This window comes from Symphalangus syndactylus, chromosome 13 (assembly GCF_028878055.3).
Source record: "Symphalangus syndactylus isolate Jambi chromosome 13, NHGRI_mSymSyn1-v2.1_pri, whole genome shotgun sequence".
NCBI lineage: Eukaryota > Metazoa > Chordata > Mammalia > Primates > Hylobatidae > Symphalangus > Symphalangus syndactylus.
The window spans coordinates 104,508,945-104,529,704 of NC_072435.2; the positions used below are offsets into that span (position 1 = coordinate 104,508,945).

The 20,760-nt window shown below is 45.7% G+C and overlaps 1 protein-coding gene across 1 annotated transcript in view; it reads right to left on the minus strand.

Annotated features, from left to right (window-relative positions):
• SVOP (SV2 related protein) overlaps positions 1 to 20,760 on the minus strand; it is a 107,761-nt gene that overhangs the window by 45,834 nt on the left and 41,167 nt on the right. The window contains exons 5-6 of the mRNA XM_055238612.2: positions 17,034 to 17,105; positions 6,521 to 6,645 (exon numbers count right to left, since the gene is read on the minus strand). Of these exons, the coding sequence (XP_055094587.1) occupies positions 6,521 to 6,645; positions 17,034 to 17,105 (197 nt within the window). The remainder of the gene's footprint in view (positions 1 to 6,520; positions 6,646 to 17,033; positions 17,106 to 20,760) is intronic.

The window sequence follows — 20,760 nt, forward strand, 5'->3', positions numbered from 1 at the left end:
GGAGCAGGCAGGCAAGCCGGGGACCCTTAAGATAAGCATGAGATAAGGGGGAAAGGCCCTCCTAGCTCCTCTATGTCCTTTATTTTATTCCCCTGGTGTCCTGTGCCATAATCCCAGAACCCCATGGGAAGAATCTCTCTTCCTCTTTGTAGTCCCGCCCCTTTGCTGTTTGAGGGTGTGGTTTTCTCTGTTCCAGTTACTCCACCCTTGCAATCGCATCTGCTTATAAGCTTCCAGAGGCTTCTCAAAATTCTGATCCACCGATGGCGCCATTTTCTTGCTCTCCAGTACTCTTGAGTATTTATTCTATTTCTTAGCTGGGCGCCGTGATGCATGCCTGTAATCCCAGCACTTTGGAAGGCCAAGGCAGGCAGATCGCTTGAGGCCAGGTAGTCAAGACCAGCCCAGGCAATATAGTGAGACCCCGATCTCTACCAAAAAATAGAACAAATTAGCTGAGCATGGTGGTGTGTGCCTGCAAGGCTGAGGCAGAAGGATCACTTGAGCCTGGGAGTTCGAGGCTGCAGTGAGCCATGATTGTGCCACTGTACTCCAGCCTGGGTAACAGAGCGAGACCCTGTCTCTTGCAAAAAGAAAAGATTTATTCTATTTCTTACTACTTCTATGTCATTTCCGGGAAATGTGGAAGAAGAAGAAATCCAAAATGTCACTTCTCATTCTATCATCTTGAACAAGATTTTCTGTGGACATTCTGATATTTAATTCCTTTATCTTTCCTTATATGAGAAGAAAATCCAGTGACTGTTTGAAGTCTATTTCTGCAGGCATCTCTCTGAGCGTCCCTGGTAAGGGAATTTGATTTGCTCTTCTGTGAGTACATTCCTTCCAGCCACTAGGGGAAAACTGTATCGTACTCAATGAACTCATCATATTCATGAATAGGGCAGTAGTTGTGTCTGCAGGAATTCCTGGAGCTGGGCCAGAAGTGGAGCACATTGTCCACAAGCTCCTGCCAGCCCAGATTTATGGCTGCGGCTCCATTAATAGCCTTTGCTTCAAGCTCCAGTGGTTTGTAAGCTCATCCCAGATCCAGAAGTGTATGTCAAATGCCTACTCTACAGAGCCCTGGAGGAATTAATCATGAATCAAGGAGGGAAGAACTGAGGAGAGCTGAGAGCCACTCACCATCCTTCCAGCCTCCCAAGTGGCAGGAGGAGGCTGGGGGTTTGCTCATGTATTAAATCCATGTGGTCATATCTCCCCTGTCCCTGTTCTGTCTACAGTGATACCTTGAGTCATTCATCCATCATCCATCATACATCACAATGACACTTGAGCTTCTTGCCAAAGCCTTCAGCAGATCAAATGCTTGTTAACAAATCTTGAGTGCTCTGCCAGGCACCGTCCTGGGCATTTTGCAGAATGTTGTCATTTAATGACTATTTTAAGGGACCCCATGAGGTGGGGATGTTTTTGTTCCATTTTAGAGATGAGAAAACAGATGTAGGAAGGTTCAGTGACTTGCCTGAGGTCATACAGCTATTATGTGACAGAGCAGCCAGGATTCAAACCCAAGCCGTCTGGTTTCAGAGCCTATGATCTATTTAGAATTAGCATTATGCTGGCTGGGCGCAGTGGCTTACACCTGTAATCCCAGCACTTTGGGAGGCTGAGGTGGGTGGATCACAAGGTCAGGAGATCGAGACCATCCTGGCCAACATGGGGAAACCCCATCTCTACTAAAAATACAAAAAAATTAGCTGGGCATGGTGGCAGGCACCTGCAGTCCCAGCTACTCAGGAGGCTGAGGCAGGAGAATGGTGTGAACCCTGGAGGTGGAGCTTGTAGTGAGCCGAGATTGTGCCACCGCACTCCAGCCTGGGCAACAGAGCGAGACTCCGTCTCAAAAAAAAAAAAAAAAAAGAATTAGCATTACCCTTTTAGGCTGTCTCTTCCAGTCTTCCCCAATCATGATGCTCAGCAGGCATAAGAAATCAATCCCTGAACTATTACCCCTGAGAGGGTGGGCACTCTAGCAGGACTGAACAGATCCCCACCCTCCAATGCTGATCTTGCTGCTTGTGCTGCCAAAGATCCAGCCTGCCAGCAACAGAGACCAACGTGGAGCCCCCAGGATGGAACCACTCCACGTCACTTGGTAGCAACTTAGGTACATACATTGGATTCTTCCAGTTTTGAAGGAGCAACAATTCATCTTGACCAAATCGGCACCTATTCTGGGTACTGGTTTATCTTTCCTACCCATAAGGTCTCAGTCGCCACCATCACCTGAGGGCTCACGCAATGTCTGACCCACTGACAAAGGATCCCTCATAACATTGCATGGGACCCAAGGAGCCCATATAGAGTGAAGGAGATGTAGAAGTGGATGCATGGCCTGGAATCTGCTGGTCCTATCATATATTGTGCTATCCTGAAGGTGCTGGCCTGAGAGAAGAGTGGAACAGCACTCTGAAGGTGACACTAAGGTGTCAGCTTGCAGACGATGCCCTGTGACCATGGGGCACTGTCCTCCAGGACATAATACCCACTTAAGTCCACTGCTATTATGATGCTCCATTCCCAGGAGAAAAGATTTCATGGGTCTGGAAATAAAGGGGTTGAAGTAAGAGTAGGCTTCATTGTCATCAGTCCCAGTGACCCAGATCAGGGGATTTGTACTTTACATCCTGCAACTTCTGGGCTCGGTGGGTCTAGAGGTCCTGGCTCCCAGGGAGGGAAAGCTTCCACAGGAGACACAGCAAGAGTCCCAGTAGACTGTCTTTTTTGAGATGGAGTCTTGCTCTGTCGCTGAGGCTGGATAGCAGTGGCGCGCTCTCGGCTCACTGCAACCTCTGCCTCCTGGGTTCAAGTGATTCTCCTGCCTCAGCCTCCCAAGTAGCTGGGATTACAGGTGTGTGTCACCACACCCAGCTAATTTTTGTAGTTTTGGTAGAGATGGGGTTTCACTGTGTCAGCCAGGCTGGTCTCGAACTCATGTCCTCAGATGATCCACCCGCCTTGGCCTCCCAAAGTGCTGGGATTACAGATGTGAGCCACTGTGCCCGGACCCATTAGACTTTAAGCAACAGCTGCTACCCAGTAACTTTGGGCTCCTTTGTGTCAAGAAATGAACAGGCAAGAAAAGAGTCACCATGGGCTCCTTGGGTCCCGTGTTGGAGAAATTGATCCTAATCATCATTAAGACTTAATAAGCCCCATCTATCATAGGGCCACCCAGGTGATATACCAGACATCTCTTGGTAATCTCCTGCTCAATTTTGGTGTTAAATGGACAAGCACAGCAGCTATGGCCTAAAAGAGACATGGCGACCAGGGACTCGAACCCCTTAGGCATGAGGTCTCAGTCACCCACCCAGGCAAACCGTCTAGATCAGCGGGAGTGCTCGCTGAAGCTGAGAGGAATTTAGAATGGGGAGCGGAGGCGGGAGACATTTGGCCTTTTGGCCAAAGCAACTTCTGCAAGGGACTCAGCTATAAGCTCCATTGGCATCCATTGCAGCCATGAGGCCAGCAGCAATCACAAGACTGTAGATTAGTTTATCGCAGAAAAGAGACTAACCAGAATCCTGGAGGAACTGTTCCTAGGCGGGGTGAGCTGATTACAATTATGGGCTGCATAACACATTTGAGTCAACAACAGACCACATATATGATGGTGGTCCCATAAGATTATAATACTTTGGTAATTAATTAACTTATTTATTTTGCAATTGAAGAGTACTGCTCTGTGCAGAGCAGGGCTAACTCATAGGCAGTGCATACAGAGTTGGCCTATTTTCATTATTCTTTAATAGCGAGGGTGTCTAGCTATGTTGCCCAGGCTGATCTCAGACTCCTGGGCTCAAGGGATACTCTTGCCTCAGCCTCCCAAAGTGCTGAGATTACAGGTGTAAGCTACCATGCCTGGCCTTTTTTTTTTTAAATTTAATACTGTGTTTCTACTGTAGGTTTTCTATGTCTCAATATGTTTAGATACGCAAATACCATTGTGTTCGAATTGTCTGCAGTATTTAGCACAGTTACATGCTGTACAGGTGTGTGGCCCTGGAACAATAGGCTATACCGTATACCCTAGCTGTGTAGGAGGTTGTCCCATCTAGGTTTGTGTGAGGACACTTTATGATGTTTGCACAGCGACAAAATCACCTATTGATGCATTTTTGGAACACATCCCCATCATTAAGTGACGCCTGACTATATTTGAAGCAAGTGGGTCCACCCTGGACTGTGGAGGATGCTGTGATGTGCCACGTGGTCTGCCCTTCAGGACTGAGGCTTTTATTCCCTCCAAAACGGGCAGGAGCATTGCCTGCCAGGAGCTCATAGCTGAGTCCCTTGCAGAAGTTGCCTTGGCCAAAAGTAGCTGCCTTGCCTGAGGTCATGCTCCATCCTTGAGGGCAGCCCACATCCGATGCCTGGTTGTTGCGAGGGTAAAAAGGCCTAGCCCCCCTGCCCCAATCTGAAACACCTCCGAAGGGCCACCTTTGCTTCTGAAATCCTGTAAGCTGAGCAGAGGCCTCTGTGGCAATGGTATTGCAACTCAGCTTCCCCCTTTGCTGGTCCTAATTTTCTCACTTTCTCACAGGTGTTAATCCTCGTAACCACCCGCACAGTAATCTCCATCTCAAAGTCTATTCCCCAGGATCCCATCCTAGAACAGGGACCACGGTGCTCTTGCTCAGTGCTGCATCCTGGCACCTAGCATTTCTAGGTACTCAAGAAATATTGGTGGAATAAATGAATACACTACAAGGGATCACCCTGGTCCTCTTGCAAAATTTCCCTAATGATTCCTTACCTCCAAGCTGTTCTACCTGCCACAGCCAGATCCATACTTCTAGGTACCTCCGCTGCTCAAGAACTCTCAGTGGCTCCTCATCACCAATAGAATCCCTTTGGCCTGGCATTTTAGGCCTTTAACAAGCTTGCCCTGGTCTACCTGTCCAACCTCAGCTTTTAATTCTTTTTTTTTTTTTTTTTTTTTTTTTTGAGTCAGAGTCTCACTCTGTCGTCCAGGCTGGAGTGCAGTAGTACGATCTTGGCTCACTGCGACTTCTGCCTCCTGGGTTCAAGCGATTCTCCTGCCTTAGCCTCCCAAGTATCTGGGACTACAGGTGCCCGCCACCAAGCCCGGAAAATTTTTGTATTTTTAGTAGAGATGGGGTTTCACCATGTTGGTCAGGCTGGTCTCAAACTCCCGAGCTCAAGTGATCTATCCGTCATGGCCTCCCAAAGTGCTGGGATTACAGGCATGAGCCACTGTGCCTGGCCAGCTTTCTCTTATAGATCTCATCCCTCCAAGCTGACCAACCAGACAATTAGCCTTCCTCAGCCTCAGCTACGGCTTCCTCTTTTCATGTGGTTCACTTCTTAGAAAATATCCTACATCTTCTCCAAGTCTCCTTCTGGGTCTTTCCAAATCCTTTGCCTTCTTAATAGCAGGCAGTAAAATGCAATGGGTATAGAGCCCAGGCACTGGGGTTAGAAAGTCCAGTTCATATTCCAGCTCCTCTACTTCCTGGCTGTGTTGCCTGGAGCAAGTTACTTTACCTCTCTGTGCCTCAGTTTCTTTATCTGTAAAATGGGGTTAATAATAGAATTTACCTTCTAGGGAAAATGAGAGATTAAAGGAGATCATCTGGGTAAACCATTTAGAACAGCACCTGCCACATAGTTAACACTAAATATTGGCTATTATCATTTTTTAGGGTGGAGTCCAACACGCATTTTGTATAATGGGCCACATAGTAAATAGTTCAGGCTTTGCAGGCCGTATATCTGCTGAAACTACTCAGTTCTGTTGCTGTGGCATGAAAACGACCATAGATAATTCATAAATGGAGGGTGTGGTGTGTTCCAACAAAACTTTATTTACAAAACCAGTCAGCAGGTCGAATTCTGCCCATATGCCATAGTGTGCCAATCTCTGCTTCAGGGCCCATCACAAATAGGAAGTCCTCCTCAATCCCCCAGGAGACAGTGGCTTCTTCCTACAGCTCTGAATATTCTCAGTACCTTAAACTACAACAGCAACAGCAAATTACTGCCCAAGTGACATGTAGTTAGCATCATACCCTGCCTTGCGTTTAGGTTGGAAGAGCGTGGGAAGCAGCATTCATGGTAGCTAAAAGCATGGATGTTGTAGTTACCCACCATGTGATTCAGACAGATGATTTCACTCTCTGAGCCTCAGTTTCCCCAACTGTAAAACAGAGATTGCAATAATACAATAACACACACCTCTTGGGCTGCTGCAATGTGTCCAAGTGGCACAGTCAATCAATGCTAGATGCATTATTATTTTGCTTTTGCAACTTTCCAGCCTTGTGTTGTTTTGCTGCTGTTGTTGATCATAACAATACTGATAATGGTGCTATTTTCTTGCTACACCATAGCTCCTTGATCCTGGAAGCCCTGGTATAGCCATCTCTGTACCCATGCTGCCCCATCTCAGCCCCTACCTCCTGACCCAGACCATGAACAGGCATGTGGATGGGCAGCCTGGCTGCATAGCCAGCACTGGGTATTAACTTACGATTGGGGAACTCCTCCGATCCCGAAGCCCACCAGGCCCCGGAGCACCAGGATCCAGCTATACACAGGCGCAAAAGCACTAAGGATGCCATAGTACAGAGTCCACAGCACGCTGATCTTCAGCCCCTGCAGAGAAGGAAGACACAGAATCACAACGGCTTTTCAGCACCTCCAGGTAGCGTTTGCACCTCATCGAGAGCTGCCGATAATGGGGTCACGCTAAAGGGAGCCTACACAACCAAGGGGGTACTGGGGTCCTCTGTATGGGGAGTGCCAACCCATAGGGGTTGGGTGAGAAAATCATGGGGCATTCTTGGTTGTCCCAATGATTGGCATTGAATGCCAATCTGGGCCAGATATCTCAGATATTCCACAATGCAGGAGACAAAATAGATTGTCCTGCATCTCGTACCATCTCAAATGTTCTGCCCGCCCATCATGCAGCTGAAACTCTGTTTCTGATGATCTGCACCTAGACTTTTTGCTCTGTTTCACACATTCAAGACTTTTTTTTTTTTGGCATAGTTTGAACATACACTTAGTTTTTCAGGAATGCAACTTTCAGGAAAGTCAAAAGAAAATTTACTTTGTTTTACCTGGAACTTTACAAAATTGTTCTTTTCAGAAAACCATGCTGTCAATGACAGCGCTGTGTGCAGCATTTGAGTCACTGGCGCGAAGCTTCAGCGTCAGCTTTCATTCACGGGGTTTATCTACGAACAGACTGATCTAAACCTTATTTTAAAAGGTCAAATGTAAAGAAAAACCATCGACAATATTCGGTTAAATCCAAACGTATTTACAATCAGGGGCAGATATTGACCCCTTCCTCTTATCATCTAGACAGAGTTGTAGGTAAACATTTGCATATTAAAAATAAATTTTATTTTATTAATGACGTTTTAAATTTATCCCTCCTAGTTAGCACTTTAGAACTGATTTCTTTCTTTTTCTCATTAACGAGTTTATTTTGGCACCATTATTCTAACATCTATTGTACCAGGATAAACCTATATCAAAGTATAACTGTACTGAGTGATATTTTTACTATGAAGAGTAAAACATAATATAAAGGCGGTTTCCTGTGTTAGCAAACTCATTTTGAAGTTATTTTAATGAATGACATACTCTTACATCCTCCTAGTTTGCAAACCAAACAAAGAACTTATTTCTTTATTGTTTATTTATTTTGAGACAGGGTCTCATTCTGTTGCCCAGGCTGGAGTGCAGTGGTGCAATCTTGGCTCACTGCAGCCTCAATCTCCCCGGCTCAAGTGATCATCCCACCTCAGCCTCCCATGTAACTGGAAGCACAGATGTGTGCCACCATGCCTGGCTAATTTTTGTATATTTTACAGAGGCGGTGTTTCACCATGTTGCCCAGGCTATTCTCAAACTCCTGGGATCAAGTGATCCACCCACCTCAGCCTCCCAAAGTGCTGAGATTACAGGTGTGAGCCAACACGCCTGGCTGATTTCTTTTTCAAAGTATGTGAATGACTAGGTTATTTCATCTTTGGAAATTTTTTCTGGATAGTTAAGAAGGCATTATTCAAAGTGTTCACTTTTTTAAAGAAATGGAGTGTTGCTATGTTGCCCATGCTGATCTTGAACTGCTGAGTTCAAGGGACCCTCCTACCTCAGTCTCCTGAGTAGCTGGGATTACAGAGGCACATTTTTTCACATTTTTAAAGTAAAGAGGGCATGTGTTCAATAGGGTCAAAAACCACAGAGGGACACGATGCTTCAAGACAAACATGAGGCCGAGTGCGGTGGCTCACATCTGTAATCCCAGCATTCTGGGAGGCTCAGGCCGGGGGATCACTTGAGGCCAGGAGCTTGAGACTAGCCTGGCCGACATGGTGAAGCCCTGTCTCTACTAAAAATGCAAAAATTAGCCAGGCGGAGTGGCGGGTGCCTGTAGTCCCAGCTACTTGGAAGTCTGAGGCAGGAGAATTGCTTGAACCCGGGAGGTGGAGGTTGCAGTGAGCCAAGATCATGCCACTGCACTCCAGCCTGAGCGACAGAGACTCTATCTCAAAACAAAACAAAAAAGACAAACATGGCACATATTCCTGGAGCGTTAATTACCCTTAGAGGTTGAAAAAAAATATTAAGAGTAAACAAATGCTATTTTTATATCACAATCAATGCCAAATATGAGAGGGTAAAATGCAAATTTCACGTGCATTTTCAACCTGCTCTGTGAGGTCTGGGCAGGCCTCTTTCTGCAATACCCTTCCCAGAGCTCCAAGGGTGAGTGCACCCTCCTGTCCCTCAGGGAACACTTCAGGGGGCAAGTAGGAAACACACTGATTTTTTGCTTTAAGATATTAAACTGAATTAAAGGAGATGAGTGAGGAAATTTGGAAGCCTACCAGATGATTTCAGGTCTTTTAGAAAATGACTTTAGGTGGCAGAGAGAATATTTTAAATAATTTTGCATCGCCTCACAAGAAAGTTATTTCTTTTTCATTTCAGTCTTCGTTTTTATGATTATGTCAAAGAGAAAGAGTCCGTGAGGTGCCAGTCTGTCTTTAACACCTATTTATCTATTTGTATCTATTTATTTATTTTTTGAAATAGAGTCTCGCTCAATCACCCAGGCTGGAGTGCAGTGGCACGATCTCAGCTCACTGCAACCTCCGCCTCCTGGGTTCAAGCGATTCTCCTGCCTCAGCCTCTGAGTAGCTGGTATTACAGGTTTGCGCCACCATGGCCAGCTAACAGGTTTGCGCCACCATGGCCAGCTAATTTTTGTACTTTTAGTAGAGAAAGGGTTTTGCCATGTTGACCAGGGTTTCGCCATGTTGCCCAGGCTGGTCTCGAACTCCTGGACTCAAACAATCCACCCGCCTCAGCCTCCTAAAGTGCTAGGATTACAGGCATGAGCCACCACACCCAGCCAACACATTTTAAAAACAGCTACTCTCCTCTCTATTTAACACAGAAGGCAATGGGACAACCACAACCACTTAGAATTTAATAACATTGCTTTGTTTGTGTTGCATTTATTTTTGCAGACACTTCCTACTCAAGGCAATTGTTATTGATCTTCCAATTAAGACTGTATAGTTTCACTTTCCAAAAATATATTACAATTTTTTTATTAGCCCCATGTTACAGGTGATCGATTTTTTAAAAGCAATTTGATATAAAGAAAGTTATTAAGGTCCAGGAAATGTGGCTCATGCCTGTAATCCCAGCACTTTGAGAGCTTGAGGCAAAAGGATCAGTTGAGGCTGGGAGTTTGAGACCAATCTGGGCAACATAGCGAGACCCTTGGTCTACAAAAATTAAATTGAAAAAAGAAAGATATTAAGTATATAAGATAATAGGTAGCACAGGATTTACTAAAGTCTAGGAAGCGATGATAATAATAAAGCAACATTTTTGCACTCCTAAATCCATGACTGTGACATCGGTACTGGCCATACAGACATTTAATCCCTTTCTTTTGGCTTAAGCTAACTTAATAGGGGCTTTCTTCCTTGGAATCCAAGGAGTCTTCAATCAAACAGAAGACTTAATTAGCATCAGTGGGAGAAAAGAAGACACCGAGACAAGTGCATGGGAGTTAACCCTCCTTCAAGGTCTGCTGGGAGCCGTATTATCCCCCTGCCAGGCAGCAGAGACACACTAATCTGTCCTGTTTGGTCACAACAGGTTGCAGCTGGCTCTGCATTTGTCTGCTGATGCCAGGGCTTTCCAGCTGCCCCAAAATGAGGGCTCAGCAACCCTGTGTAAGGCCTGTCATGGCTATTACAAAAGCAGGGGGTACTGCCAGCAAGCCCCACCCAAGAGCTTGTTTGGGACTCCGCAGAAATGTCTCACGGGCCTTTGGGCTTCCCATTAACTACGACTGTCATTCTGTCTAATATCTGTTCTGCCCTCTGTAGATTAATAGCTCCTTCCTTCCTTCTTTCCTCCTTCCCTCTCTCCCTTCTTTTTACATTTATTGAACATCCCCTGTATATAAGGCTCCAGGGTAGATGCATAGACATTATGCATTCATTAATTTGCTCATTCAATAAGCATGTATTGAGCACCTACTGTATACCAGACACTGACATATATTCTTCACCCATTCATTCATTTATTCAATAAACACGTTGAACACGTGCTGTGTATCCAGCATTAAAGATACTGATATATATTATTCATCCATTCATGCATAAAATATGCATATATTGAACACCTGCTGTTTGCTAGGCCCTGGGCTACCCTAGGGAACATGACAGCCAGAGTCTCTGACTTCATGGAACTTTCATTTGCATTTCATGAACCACTGTCACATCGTTACACTGGGTCCTCAGAGCAGCCCTGTGAACAAAAGTTGTTACTTTCATTTCTACTTTACAAATTAGCATAGCAAGGGCCCAAGTAGTTGAGCGATTTGCTGAAGATCCGTAAGTGGTGCCAAAGTTGGAGCCAGAATTTCCAACCTCGAATGAGCCACTTCCTTTCTCTAGAGCCTTTGATGCCTCCCTGTTACCTCTGACAGAGAACATAAATGTACAATGCAAGTGTAACATAGCAAGGATGGGGGCCTGGCGGAATTACAGAGAACTTGCCCTGTCGTGTCAGCCTCTGTTCATCTCTAGCCAAAAGTTACCATGACAAAATGTGGGTTCCAGGCCTCCAGATTACCTGATTTTCCAAAAAACTCATAACTTTATTTTTATGCAAGATGTCATTTTTGAAATGGAGGCAACTGATTCAAAATCCTATAAAACATTGTGTGGGATAAATACAACACATCTTTTATTTGGCCTATGGGTTACCATATTTGGCCTATGGGTTACCAGTTTGCAACTTGTAGCCTAGAAAGCCTGGTGCTGGTGGGCCAAATGTGGCCTGTGGTATTCTCTAGCATGTTCAACCGAAGGACAATATTCACAGGTCGAGGAGGCCCAAGGATCATCAGAGGGAGTCCAAGCGCCTCCAGGCACCTCCACTTCCTTCTTAAAGATAAGATAGACCTAATAGCTTTTGAACTAGATAGTGACTGCTCCATACCATATTCTAAGTGTATTATGCACTTTTTCCCTCTCTCCTTTCCTTCCTTCCTTCCTTCCTTCCTTCCTTCCTTCCTTCCTTCCTTCCTCCCTCCCTCTCTCCCTCCCTCCATTCCCTCCCCCCACTTGCCTCCCTCCCTTCCTTCCTTTCCTTTCCTTCTTTAGAGATGACATCTTGCTGTGTCACCCAGGCTGGAGTGCAGTGGCACAATCACAGCTCACTGCATCCTTGAACTCCCGGGCTCAAGCGATCCTCTCACTTCAGCCCCCAAGTAGCCTGGACCACAGCCACATGCCGTCACGCCTGGCTACATTTTCTTATTTAATCCCCCCACTAAAGTGCCTATTATGGAGTCTATTTTGCAGATGGGGAAACTGAAGCTCAGAGAGGTGAAGCATCTTGCCCAAGGTCACCTCAGTCAACAGGGGTGCACTGTGATATAAACCTGGATGCGTTTATCTCCATGTCTTCAAGACCACACACCTACAGTTTCCTTCGCCTTTCCATGGCTGCCACAAACTCCCAGGTGGTAGATACTTCTGTAGGAACCGAAGTGGCTCACTGAGTCCTAACCCCGTATGTGAATGCCCCACAATATCACGTGGTGAACACCCTGGCAGGAACCTTATAGATGAGCCAGGGCAGATTAAGGAGGTTCTCGGTGGTTGCCAAGGCTTGCCAGCTGCCTGGCTTGCCCAGTGTTCCTGGGGGAATTCTGGGGAAGCTTTATAATTAGAGTCTGATCTGTCCTTCCTGAGGCTGGGCCAGAATTCCATGCTGGGGAGGAGGAAGCTCTGCAATCTGGGGACACTTTCTCTTTCCCTCCGGTCAGGCCGGTTTCATGTTGGGTATGGAATTTATCAAGCTGGTTGGGAGAACTGGCGGGACACCATATGGGCAGCCCTCCTGGGCTTCATCTATTTGGGATGGATGAATGTTCAACTAATCAACTAAATTCTGAGGGATAATTCAGTTATGTCTCCCAGCAGCCAAGGTCAGGGTTCAGGATGTGGACCCTGGAGCCAGGTGTGCCTGCATTTCAATGCTGGCATTGCCATTTATGGGCACCACAAGCTTGGCAAATGATAGGTATAATAATGGACATTTATGTAATTTTCTCTGTGCCAAGAGTTTTATGTACAAGGGCCATTTACTCCTCATGGGAGAGGCTATTATTATCCCACCTACAGATGAGAAAACTGAGACACAGAGAAGTTGAATAGCTTGCCTTTAAATAGAGGAGCTGGGATTTGAACCCAAGCAGTTTGGCCTCAAAACCCATGCTTTTCACAATGACACTGCATTATGTCATTTGTCAAAATGAGCTTCTTAGGTAAATGTTGAAATGAGGGCTGAGGCCGGGCATGGTGGCTCACTCCTATAATCCCAGCACTTTGGGAGGCCGATGTGGGCAGATCACGAGGTCAGGAGATCGAGACCATCCTGGCTAACACGGTGAAACCCCATCTTTACTAAAAATATAAAAATTAGCCAGGCCTGGTGGCACGTGCCTGTAGTCACAGCTACTTGGGAGGCTGAAGGAGGAGAATCACTTGAACTCAGGAGGCAGAGCTTGCAGTGAGCCAAGATCTCACCACTGCACTCCAGCCTGGAAGACAGAGCTCGACTTTGTCTCAATTAAAAAAAAAAAAAAAGGAAAAGAAAAAGAAAGAAATGAGGGCTGAGCAGGCCCAGGAGATGAAGAAAGATCCTGAAGAGCGGATGCCACATCACTGCAACTTGGTGATATTGTTTGCACATGTTTTCTAGAGCCTGGTTTCTCAACCTCAGCACCGCCAACATCTTGGACTGGGTCATTCTTTGTGGTGGGGGATGTCCCATGCACTGTGGGCTATGGAGCAGAATCACTGGCCCCTGTGCACTGGATGCCAGTAGCACACCCCTCCCCCAAGGTGTGACAATCAAAAATGTCTCTAGACATTGCCAAGTGCCCCCAGCCCTGCACTGAGAACTACTATTTTGGAAGGTGCCAAAATATGGTTACAATCTGCAAGATTCAGTAAATGGCATTTCTGAAAACCCCTCTATGAATCTCTTTAAAATCTCCTCTGAGGCCCTTCACAAACATGAAGATGTCTATATGGGAACACCAAGTGAATTGCTGCCCCTAGTGGCAGAGTAAACATACTCTTCCAAGGGAAGTTGGGCTCCTACATGAATGACCATTGTGCATTGTGGACTTTCCAGGTCAACAAAGAACATTCATCAGGCAGTTGCTGCTCTGGAGAGGATAAGGCAGTTGCTGCTCTGGAGAGGATAAGGCAGTTGCTGCTCTGGAGAGGATAAGAAAGTAGCAGAGAATGGAAGAAAGGAGGTCTGGTTCTCATCCACCACAGCTCAGTCACTCAAGAAGTATTTATTGAGTGTGCACTCTCAACCAGGGAGGTCAGGCTCTGGGGCCAACTCAGTGAACAAAACAAATGCAGCCCCTTTCCTCATGGAGTTTACTAAATTCCCTCCACCCTCTTCAGTCCTGTGCCTGTGGCAGACATCACTAGTCAGTCACAGCACTGTCCCACTGAGCCTTCTGACTCCTCAAATCCATGTTTCTGGCATCCTCTAATAAATGATTAGAACAGACACAGGGACAAAACCCACCTGCCCTTTCATTTTCGGGATTCAATAAATGGTAGCTATGAATATCTGCGTTTTCTTATCCAGTCTCCTCTGATATAAATAAGGAAATTTCAGCCCTAGATGGGGAGTGGCTTGCTTTAGTCATGCAGTGGCAGATTCAAGCCCAAAGTCAAGGTATTTTTACTCATTTTCTCTTATATTCCTCACTGCCTTATAATTCAGCAATTGGATAGCAGAATTTGGGGTTCAGCAAATTTCCTCATTATGGATTCCTGAGGGGTGTGTGTGTGTGCATGTTTGTCTGTGTGTGTGTGTGTCTCTGTGTGTGTGTGTCTGTGTGTGTGTGTGTGTGTGTGTGTGTGCATGTTTGTCTCAGGAACAAATAAATGAATTTTTTTTTCCAGACAGAGTCTCGCTCTGTTGCCCAGGCTGGAGTGTAGTGGCATGATCTCAGCTCACTGCAGCCTCCCATACTGGGTTCAAGCAATTCTCCTGCCTCAGCCTCCTGAGTACCTGGCACTACAGGTGCGTGCCACTGGGCCTAGCTAAGTTTTGTATTTTTTTGTAGAGATGGGGTTTCACCATGTTGCCTAGGCTGGTCTCTAACTCCTGAGCTCAGGTGATCTGTCCTCCCAAAGTCCTGGGATTACAGGCATAAGCCACCACTCCCGGCCTCCTTTGATTATTTTAAAGGCTTAAAGATTAACATTGGATTCAGCCTCAGACAGCCACAGCTTTACAGTTCTTTTAACGGCTGCTCAGCTCCATCAAAACAAAAATGACTCTATTTTATTTTCAGAAGCGTTTTTTCTTCTCTCCTTCCTTCCCTCCTCCTTCCCTCCCTCCTTTCTTCCTTTTTTCTTCCTTCTCCCGCTTTCTCACTCTCTCTCCTACCTCCTTCCTTTCTTCCTCTCCCCCTCCCTTCCTACCTCTCTCTTTTTCTCCTTTCTTCTTTCCCCCTTTTCTTTTCTTTCTTTCTTTTTTTCTGAGACAAATTTTCACTCTTGTTGCCCAGGCTGGAGTGCAATGGCGCGATCTCGGCTCCTGAGTAGCTTACAGGCATGCGCCACCATGCCTGGCTAATTTCGTATTTTTAGTAGAGATGGGGTTTCACCATGTTGGTCAGGCTGGTCTCGAACTCCTGACCTCAGGTCATCCTCCCACCTCGGCCTCCCAAAGTGCTGGGATTACAAGCGTGAGCCACTGCACCCGGGCCCTCTTTACTTCCTTCCTTTTTTTCTTCCTTCCCTCCCTCTGTCCCTTCTCCCTCCCTTCTTCTTTCCTTCCCTCCTTCTTTTTTTCCCTTCCTTCCTTCTTTCCTTCCTTCCTTCTTTACTTCCTTCCTTCCTTCCTCTCTCCTGTCCTTAAACTCTTGTGCATTCTTCCAAACAGAAAATCACTATGCCATCACTCATATGCTCCAGAAACAGGAAATGGGTGGGAGGGCAGATGGGGGCAGAATCTAAGGAGCTGCCACTGAAGACCAGAGTAATTCCTTCTTGGGTTAACAGGGGGGTAATAACCAGATTTTACTTCCTTTGGGAGCCCCAGAGAGGCCTTTCCAACTGCCGTCTCCAGCCCCATCACCAGCCGAGACCCTGAGGCCCATCATGGCTGCATTTAGTTTCCAGCCTGCTGCCTCTGGAGTTACATTCTTGGCAGTTATATTGATCACCATTTTCCAGGTGTCTGCTGGCCCAAGGTTCCTGCACAGTAGCAGTGACAGGGGATGCAGATGGAGTCTGCATCCTCTATGGCATTGCTAGAACGTTCATTCATTTATTGAGCCACCACTTGCTTCTGGAGCACCTACCGATTCAAGCCACTGGCATCACAGTGAAGACAGAGCTCTAGACTTTGAATGAGCAAGACCTGGCTCTGTCATGCACAAACCATGTGGTCTTGACAGAGCAAGACTCCGTCTCAAAAAAAAAAAAAAAAGAAGTCAATTTGCTTGCCCAAGATCACACAGCCAGTAGTGGCAAAATTGACACTGAACCTGGGTCCACCTGACTTCAAGGCCCTGAGCTGTAAGTTCCCTCTTCCTTCTTGTTTGCAAATCCATTTCATATCATGTCTGGGCTCTCCCAAAGGCTGGCTCTAAGATAAGGATCCTAGTAAAGATAGTTTATTTGAGCAGTGATACTTCCAGTAGGGGAGTGGAGAAGTGAGACAGGAAAGGGAAGGAAGGTAATTCAGGGTGTCTTCATGAACAGGTTCCCACAGCAGACACTGGAGCTCAGTCCTGCTGGGATTGAGAAATGGTTTTCTGGGTGCAGTGGCTCATGTCTGTAATCCCAGCGCTGTGGGGAGGCCAAGGCAGGAGGATCGCTTGAGGCCAGGAATGTGAGACCAGCCTGGGCAACATGGTGAAACCCCATTTCTACAAAAAATACAAAAATTGAGCTGGGTGTATTGGTGCATGCTTGTAGTCCCAGCTGCTTGGAGGGCTAAGGTGGGAGGATTGCTTGAGCCTGGGAGGTTGAGGCTACTGTGAGCTGAGACTGTGCCACTGCACTCCAGCAAGACCCTGTCTCAAACAAAAAGAAAAGCAAAAAACCCAAAATTTGAGAAATGGCTCTCTTTAGAGCAAGAGAATCAATGGCTTTATCTACTATCCCTTGACTGCCCCAGCCAGGGGTAATGAGGAAATGGTTCCGGTCCAGGGGATATGAGTAGACACTGATTGTCTAGATTCTGAAATGTATATGCTTGGGCCCCACTAGGAATGTGTGCTTTGAAGAGAGTCCACAGCAGCCTTACAGTCCTCTCACTGTACTTCAACATCATCCTTATTAGGCCTCCCAATTGCTAATGCAGAACGGGTTTGCTACTTGTCCAGACCATCACCGAGAGATTCCAGAGGACATGCGTTTAGAAAAGTAAGTTTGCCTTACTGTTTTCCTGCCGTACTGGTCTGAGATATTTCCCCAGAGCGTGGAGCTGGACATCATGCCTACAAAGACCACCTGTGGGGGGAAAGACAGTTTTCATTAGACAGAGGACTTGGATCATTGCACAGAAAGGGAACAACAAATGGAAGTGGTGACGTCACCCTCTAGGTAACAGCAATGATCTAACATTCACTGAAAGCCTGCAAAGGGGCAAACACTAAGTGCTTCCTGCAAGCTTCCCAACAATCCCATGGGGAGGGTGCTACTATTATCCCCATTTTACAGATGTGGGAACTGAGACTCAGAGAGAGGGGCAATTGCAGGACCAGCGTCACAGAGGTGTTAAGTGGTGCAGCCTGCACTGGAATCAGGCATTCTGGCTCCAGAACTAGCTTTTGACAAGTTTCACACCATCCCAAAGAAACACTTGCCCTACTGCTGAGAAAATACCAACGGCTGCAAGGTAGAGGTTGGAAAGTAGGAAAAACAGGCACACAGGGGGCCAGCATGGGAGCTGTAAACTAATAAGAGAAACCACTCATTGTGTGGGAGGCCAAGTCATTGTTACATTGTTAATCCTTGGAGTAACAGCTGGTGAGGTTTGAATGATCCTACTCATATGACAGAATGGGGAGCTGAGGCTCAGATAGGTTAAGAAACCTGCTCTGCCTCCCTGAAAGGAGAGAGTAGAGGCAAGTCTTAAGCCCAAGCAGGCTGACTGGTGCCTCCTCACCATGCTCTTCCCTCTGCAAGTGCCAGACACCATGCTGAAGGCTTTATGCACACATCTTACCGCATCCTCGCAGTAGCCCTACTTGGTGGATGCTTCTATTATCCCCATTACACAGATAAGGCAACTGAGGGCCAGAGAGGGGAGGGCACAGATTCAGTCTGGTCTGACCCAAAAAGCATTTCTTGTGGCATGTCCGAGGGCAGGGAGTGGGGATGGTACACAGAAGCGTTCCAAGGGAGAAGCAGACACAGTTTATGTATGTATAATTTATTTATTTGTTTGTTTGTTTGTTTGTTTAGACAGGATCTTGCTCTGTCACTGCCTGGGTGTTTATGTGAACAAAGCTTTTCATATACATAGTCATTCAGGAAAAGTGACAAATAGGAAGAGACCTGGTGCTGAACCCTGCCTCACTTTAGCAATAGTCATTCGGGAATACATAAAATATTTGGGAAACATTCCACACCACTTATTAAGGGATACATTTCCGATAAAACCTTGCTTATGATTAACAATTATTTATCAAAATTATATGTTGTTGTGGTCTATTGTGTACTACTAAAAATTATAATGATAAGTCAGTGCAGGAGAAAAATTTTAGTGCTTAGAGACTTCTCATCTCAGAGAATTAAAACTAATAATTTAGAATGTATGTATTCGGTCACAGAGAATTATAATAGGGTAATGAATGTGATCCTTTCAAGCAAAATAATATTACATTAGGCCTGCCTGGGCAACGTGGTGAAACTCCGTCTCTACTAAAAGTAAAAAAATTAGCTAGGCATGGTGGCGTGTGTCTTTGGTCCCAGCTGCTCAGGAGGCTGGGGTGGGAAGATAGCTTGAACTTAGAAGGCAAAGGTTGCAGTGAGACAAAAATCATGCCACTATACTCTAGCCTGGGCAACACAGAGAGACCCTATTTCAAAAAAAAATACATTAAGATAAAATTATATGGAGAAATGAATGGAAATATCAGTTCCAAGAAAAAAGCAATGCAAAATTTCCAAATTCCTCTAAAGAGATTGTTCATGTAATTTTAAAACAAATGATGATAGATATCAGGTAAGTATTTCCATTTTTCCATTTTACTAGACACATTTTAAAAAGTGATATGATTATTTTGATTTTTATATTTCAGTACACTGGCAATGGTATCATCTGCAACCTACAATTTTAAAAATTTCATGTCAATGTAAAAACATGTGACAGTCCTGGATTCTACATGGTTTTTATTTAATTCTTTTCTAAATTAACCTTGAAAAAAGATGTTTGAAGATTACGGTCTTGGGATAAAGTGTTGCCTTTGTTATGTGCTAAGTGATATTCTTACGTCCTCAAAGAGTTAAATATCCCTCAAAACACCCATTTTCCCCAAAAGGAGAGATTCTGGCACAGCAAAGCACTGCTTCTATATCATAATAATTACGGTAATCTTGCACGGTATTTCCTGCAGCAACAATGTGCATCTGTAATATCCTCCTTGGGTACTTTATGTCTCCAACTCCTGCAGGACTCTGACTTTTCCTTAGAAAATTTACCCATGAGACTTAATGGCTCTACCTAGCCCACAAGTCTAAACCTCATACCACAAGAAAGTAGCCCGAGACAGGGGCTCTGAGCCTGCCAGGCCTGGCTTTCAATTCTGCCTCTTACAGGCTGTCTGAGCTTGGGCAAGTCAATGCCCCTCTCTAAGCCTCAGTTTCCTTATCTGTAGAAGTGACAGTAATAAAAGCACCTCTTTCATAGGCTTGAGAAGGTTAAAGAGGTAATGTATGCAAAACCATTAGCCTGGCCCAAAATAAGTGCTCAGTAAATTGTGGTTGTTATAATCCAATGGCAAGAGACCAGAAAGGCCCTACATTGCAAAAACACAGACCTGCAGTTATTACTAATTATTATTATTATTATTATTTGAGATGGAGTCTCACTCTGTCGCCCAGGCTGGAGTGGAGTGGTAAAATCTCAGCTCTCTGCAATCTCGGCCTCCCAGGTTCAAGTGATTCTCCTGCCTCAGCCTTCTGAGTAGCTAGGATTATGGGACGCGCCACCATGCCCAGTCAGTTTTTGTATTTTTGGTAGAGATGGGGGTTTCACCAAGTTGGCCAGCCTGGTCTTGAACTCCTGGCCTCAAGTGATCCGCCTGCCTCAGCCTCCCAAAGTGCTGGGATTACAGGCATCATCTACTGCAACCAGCCCGCAGTTACTCTTTAGGAGACATCAATGAGAAGGAGGAATATAAAAAACAAGTATCATGGACTCAGCCCCTGGTGTGTTTAACAAAATACACAGAAAAACAGGCATTACCACCCCCATTTTGCAGGCCACAAAATACAGCCATCAAGTGCCTCACTCAAGGTCACACTTCTGGAGGTGACTAAACCACAAAAACACAGGTGTATGTGCCATGAAACTCTTCCCACTGAGCTTCACAACCTTATTGCTAATATCAGACTGGGCCATGCTGTGTGGAAGGCACTCAGGCCATTCCAGAACAGTTATCTACAAAAAACAACATTCTGGGAGGCATCTTGAATTGGCAATGACTCCATCACTGATGGAGATCACAGACCTTGAGCAAGTGATTAACCTCTCTGTGCATCATCTTGCTCAACTAATCATAGTGCCTAACTCATAGGTCTGTGAGGATTAAAGAGCACATGTACATTATGCATACATTGTATGCAATGTAGGTAAAGGCCTTTGCACAGTAAATGCTCTGTAAGTATTAGCTTTTGTGATTATCATTATTATCCTCTTATCCAGCCTGGCCATTCCTCTCTCTCTCTCTCTTTTTTTAATTTGAGGTGGAGTCCTGCTCTGTCACCCAGGCCGGAGTGCAATGGCACAATCTCAGCTCACTGCAACCTCTGCCTCCCAGATTCAAGCAATTCTCCTGTCTCAGCCTCCCGAGTAGCTGGGATTACAGGCGCCCCCACCATGCCCAGCTAATTTTTTTATTTTTAGTAGTGATGGGGTTTCACCATATTGGTCAGACTG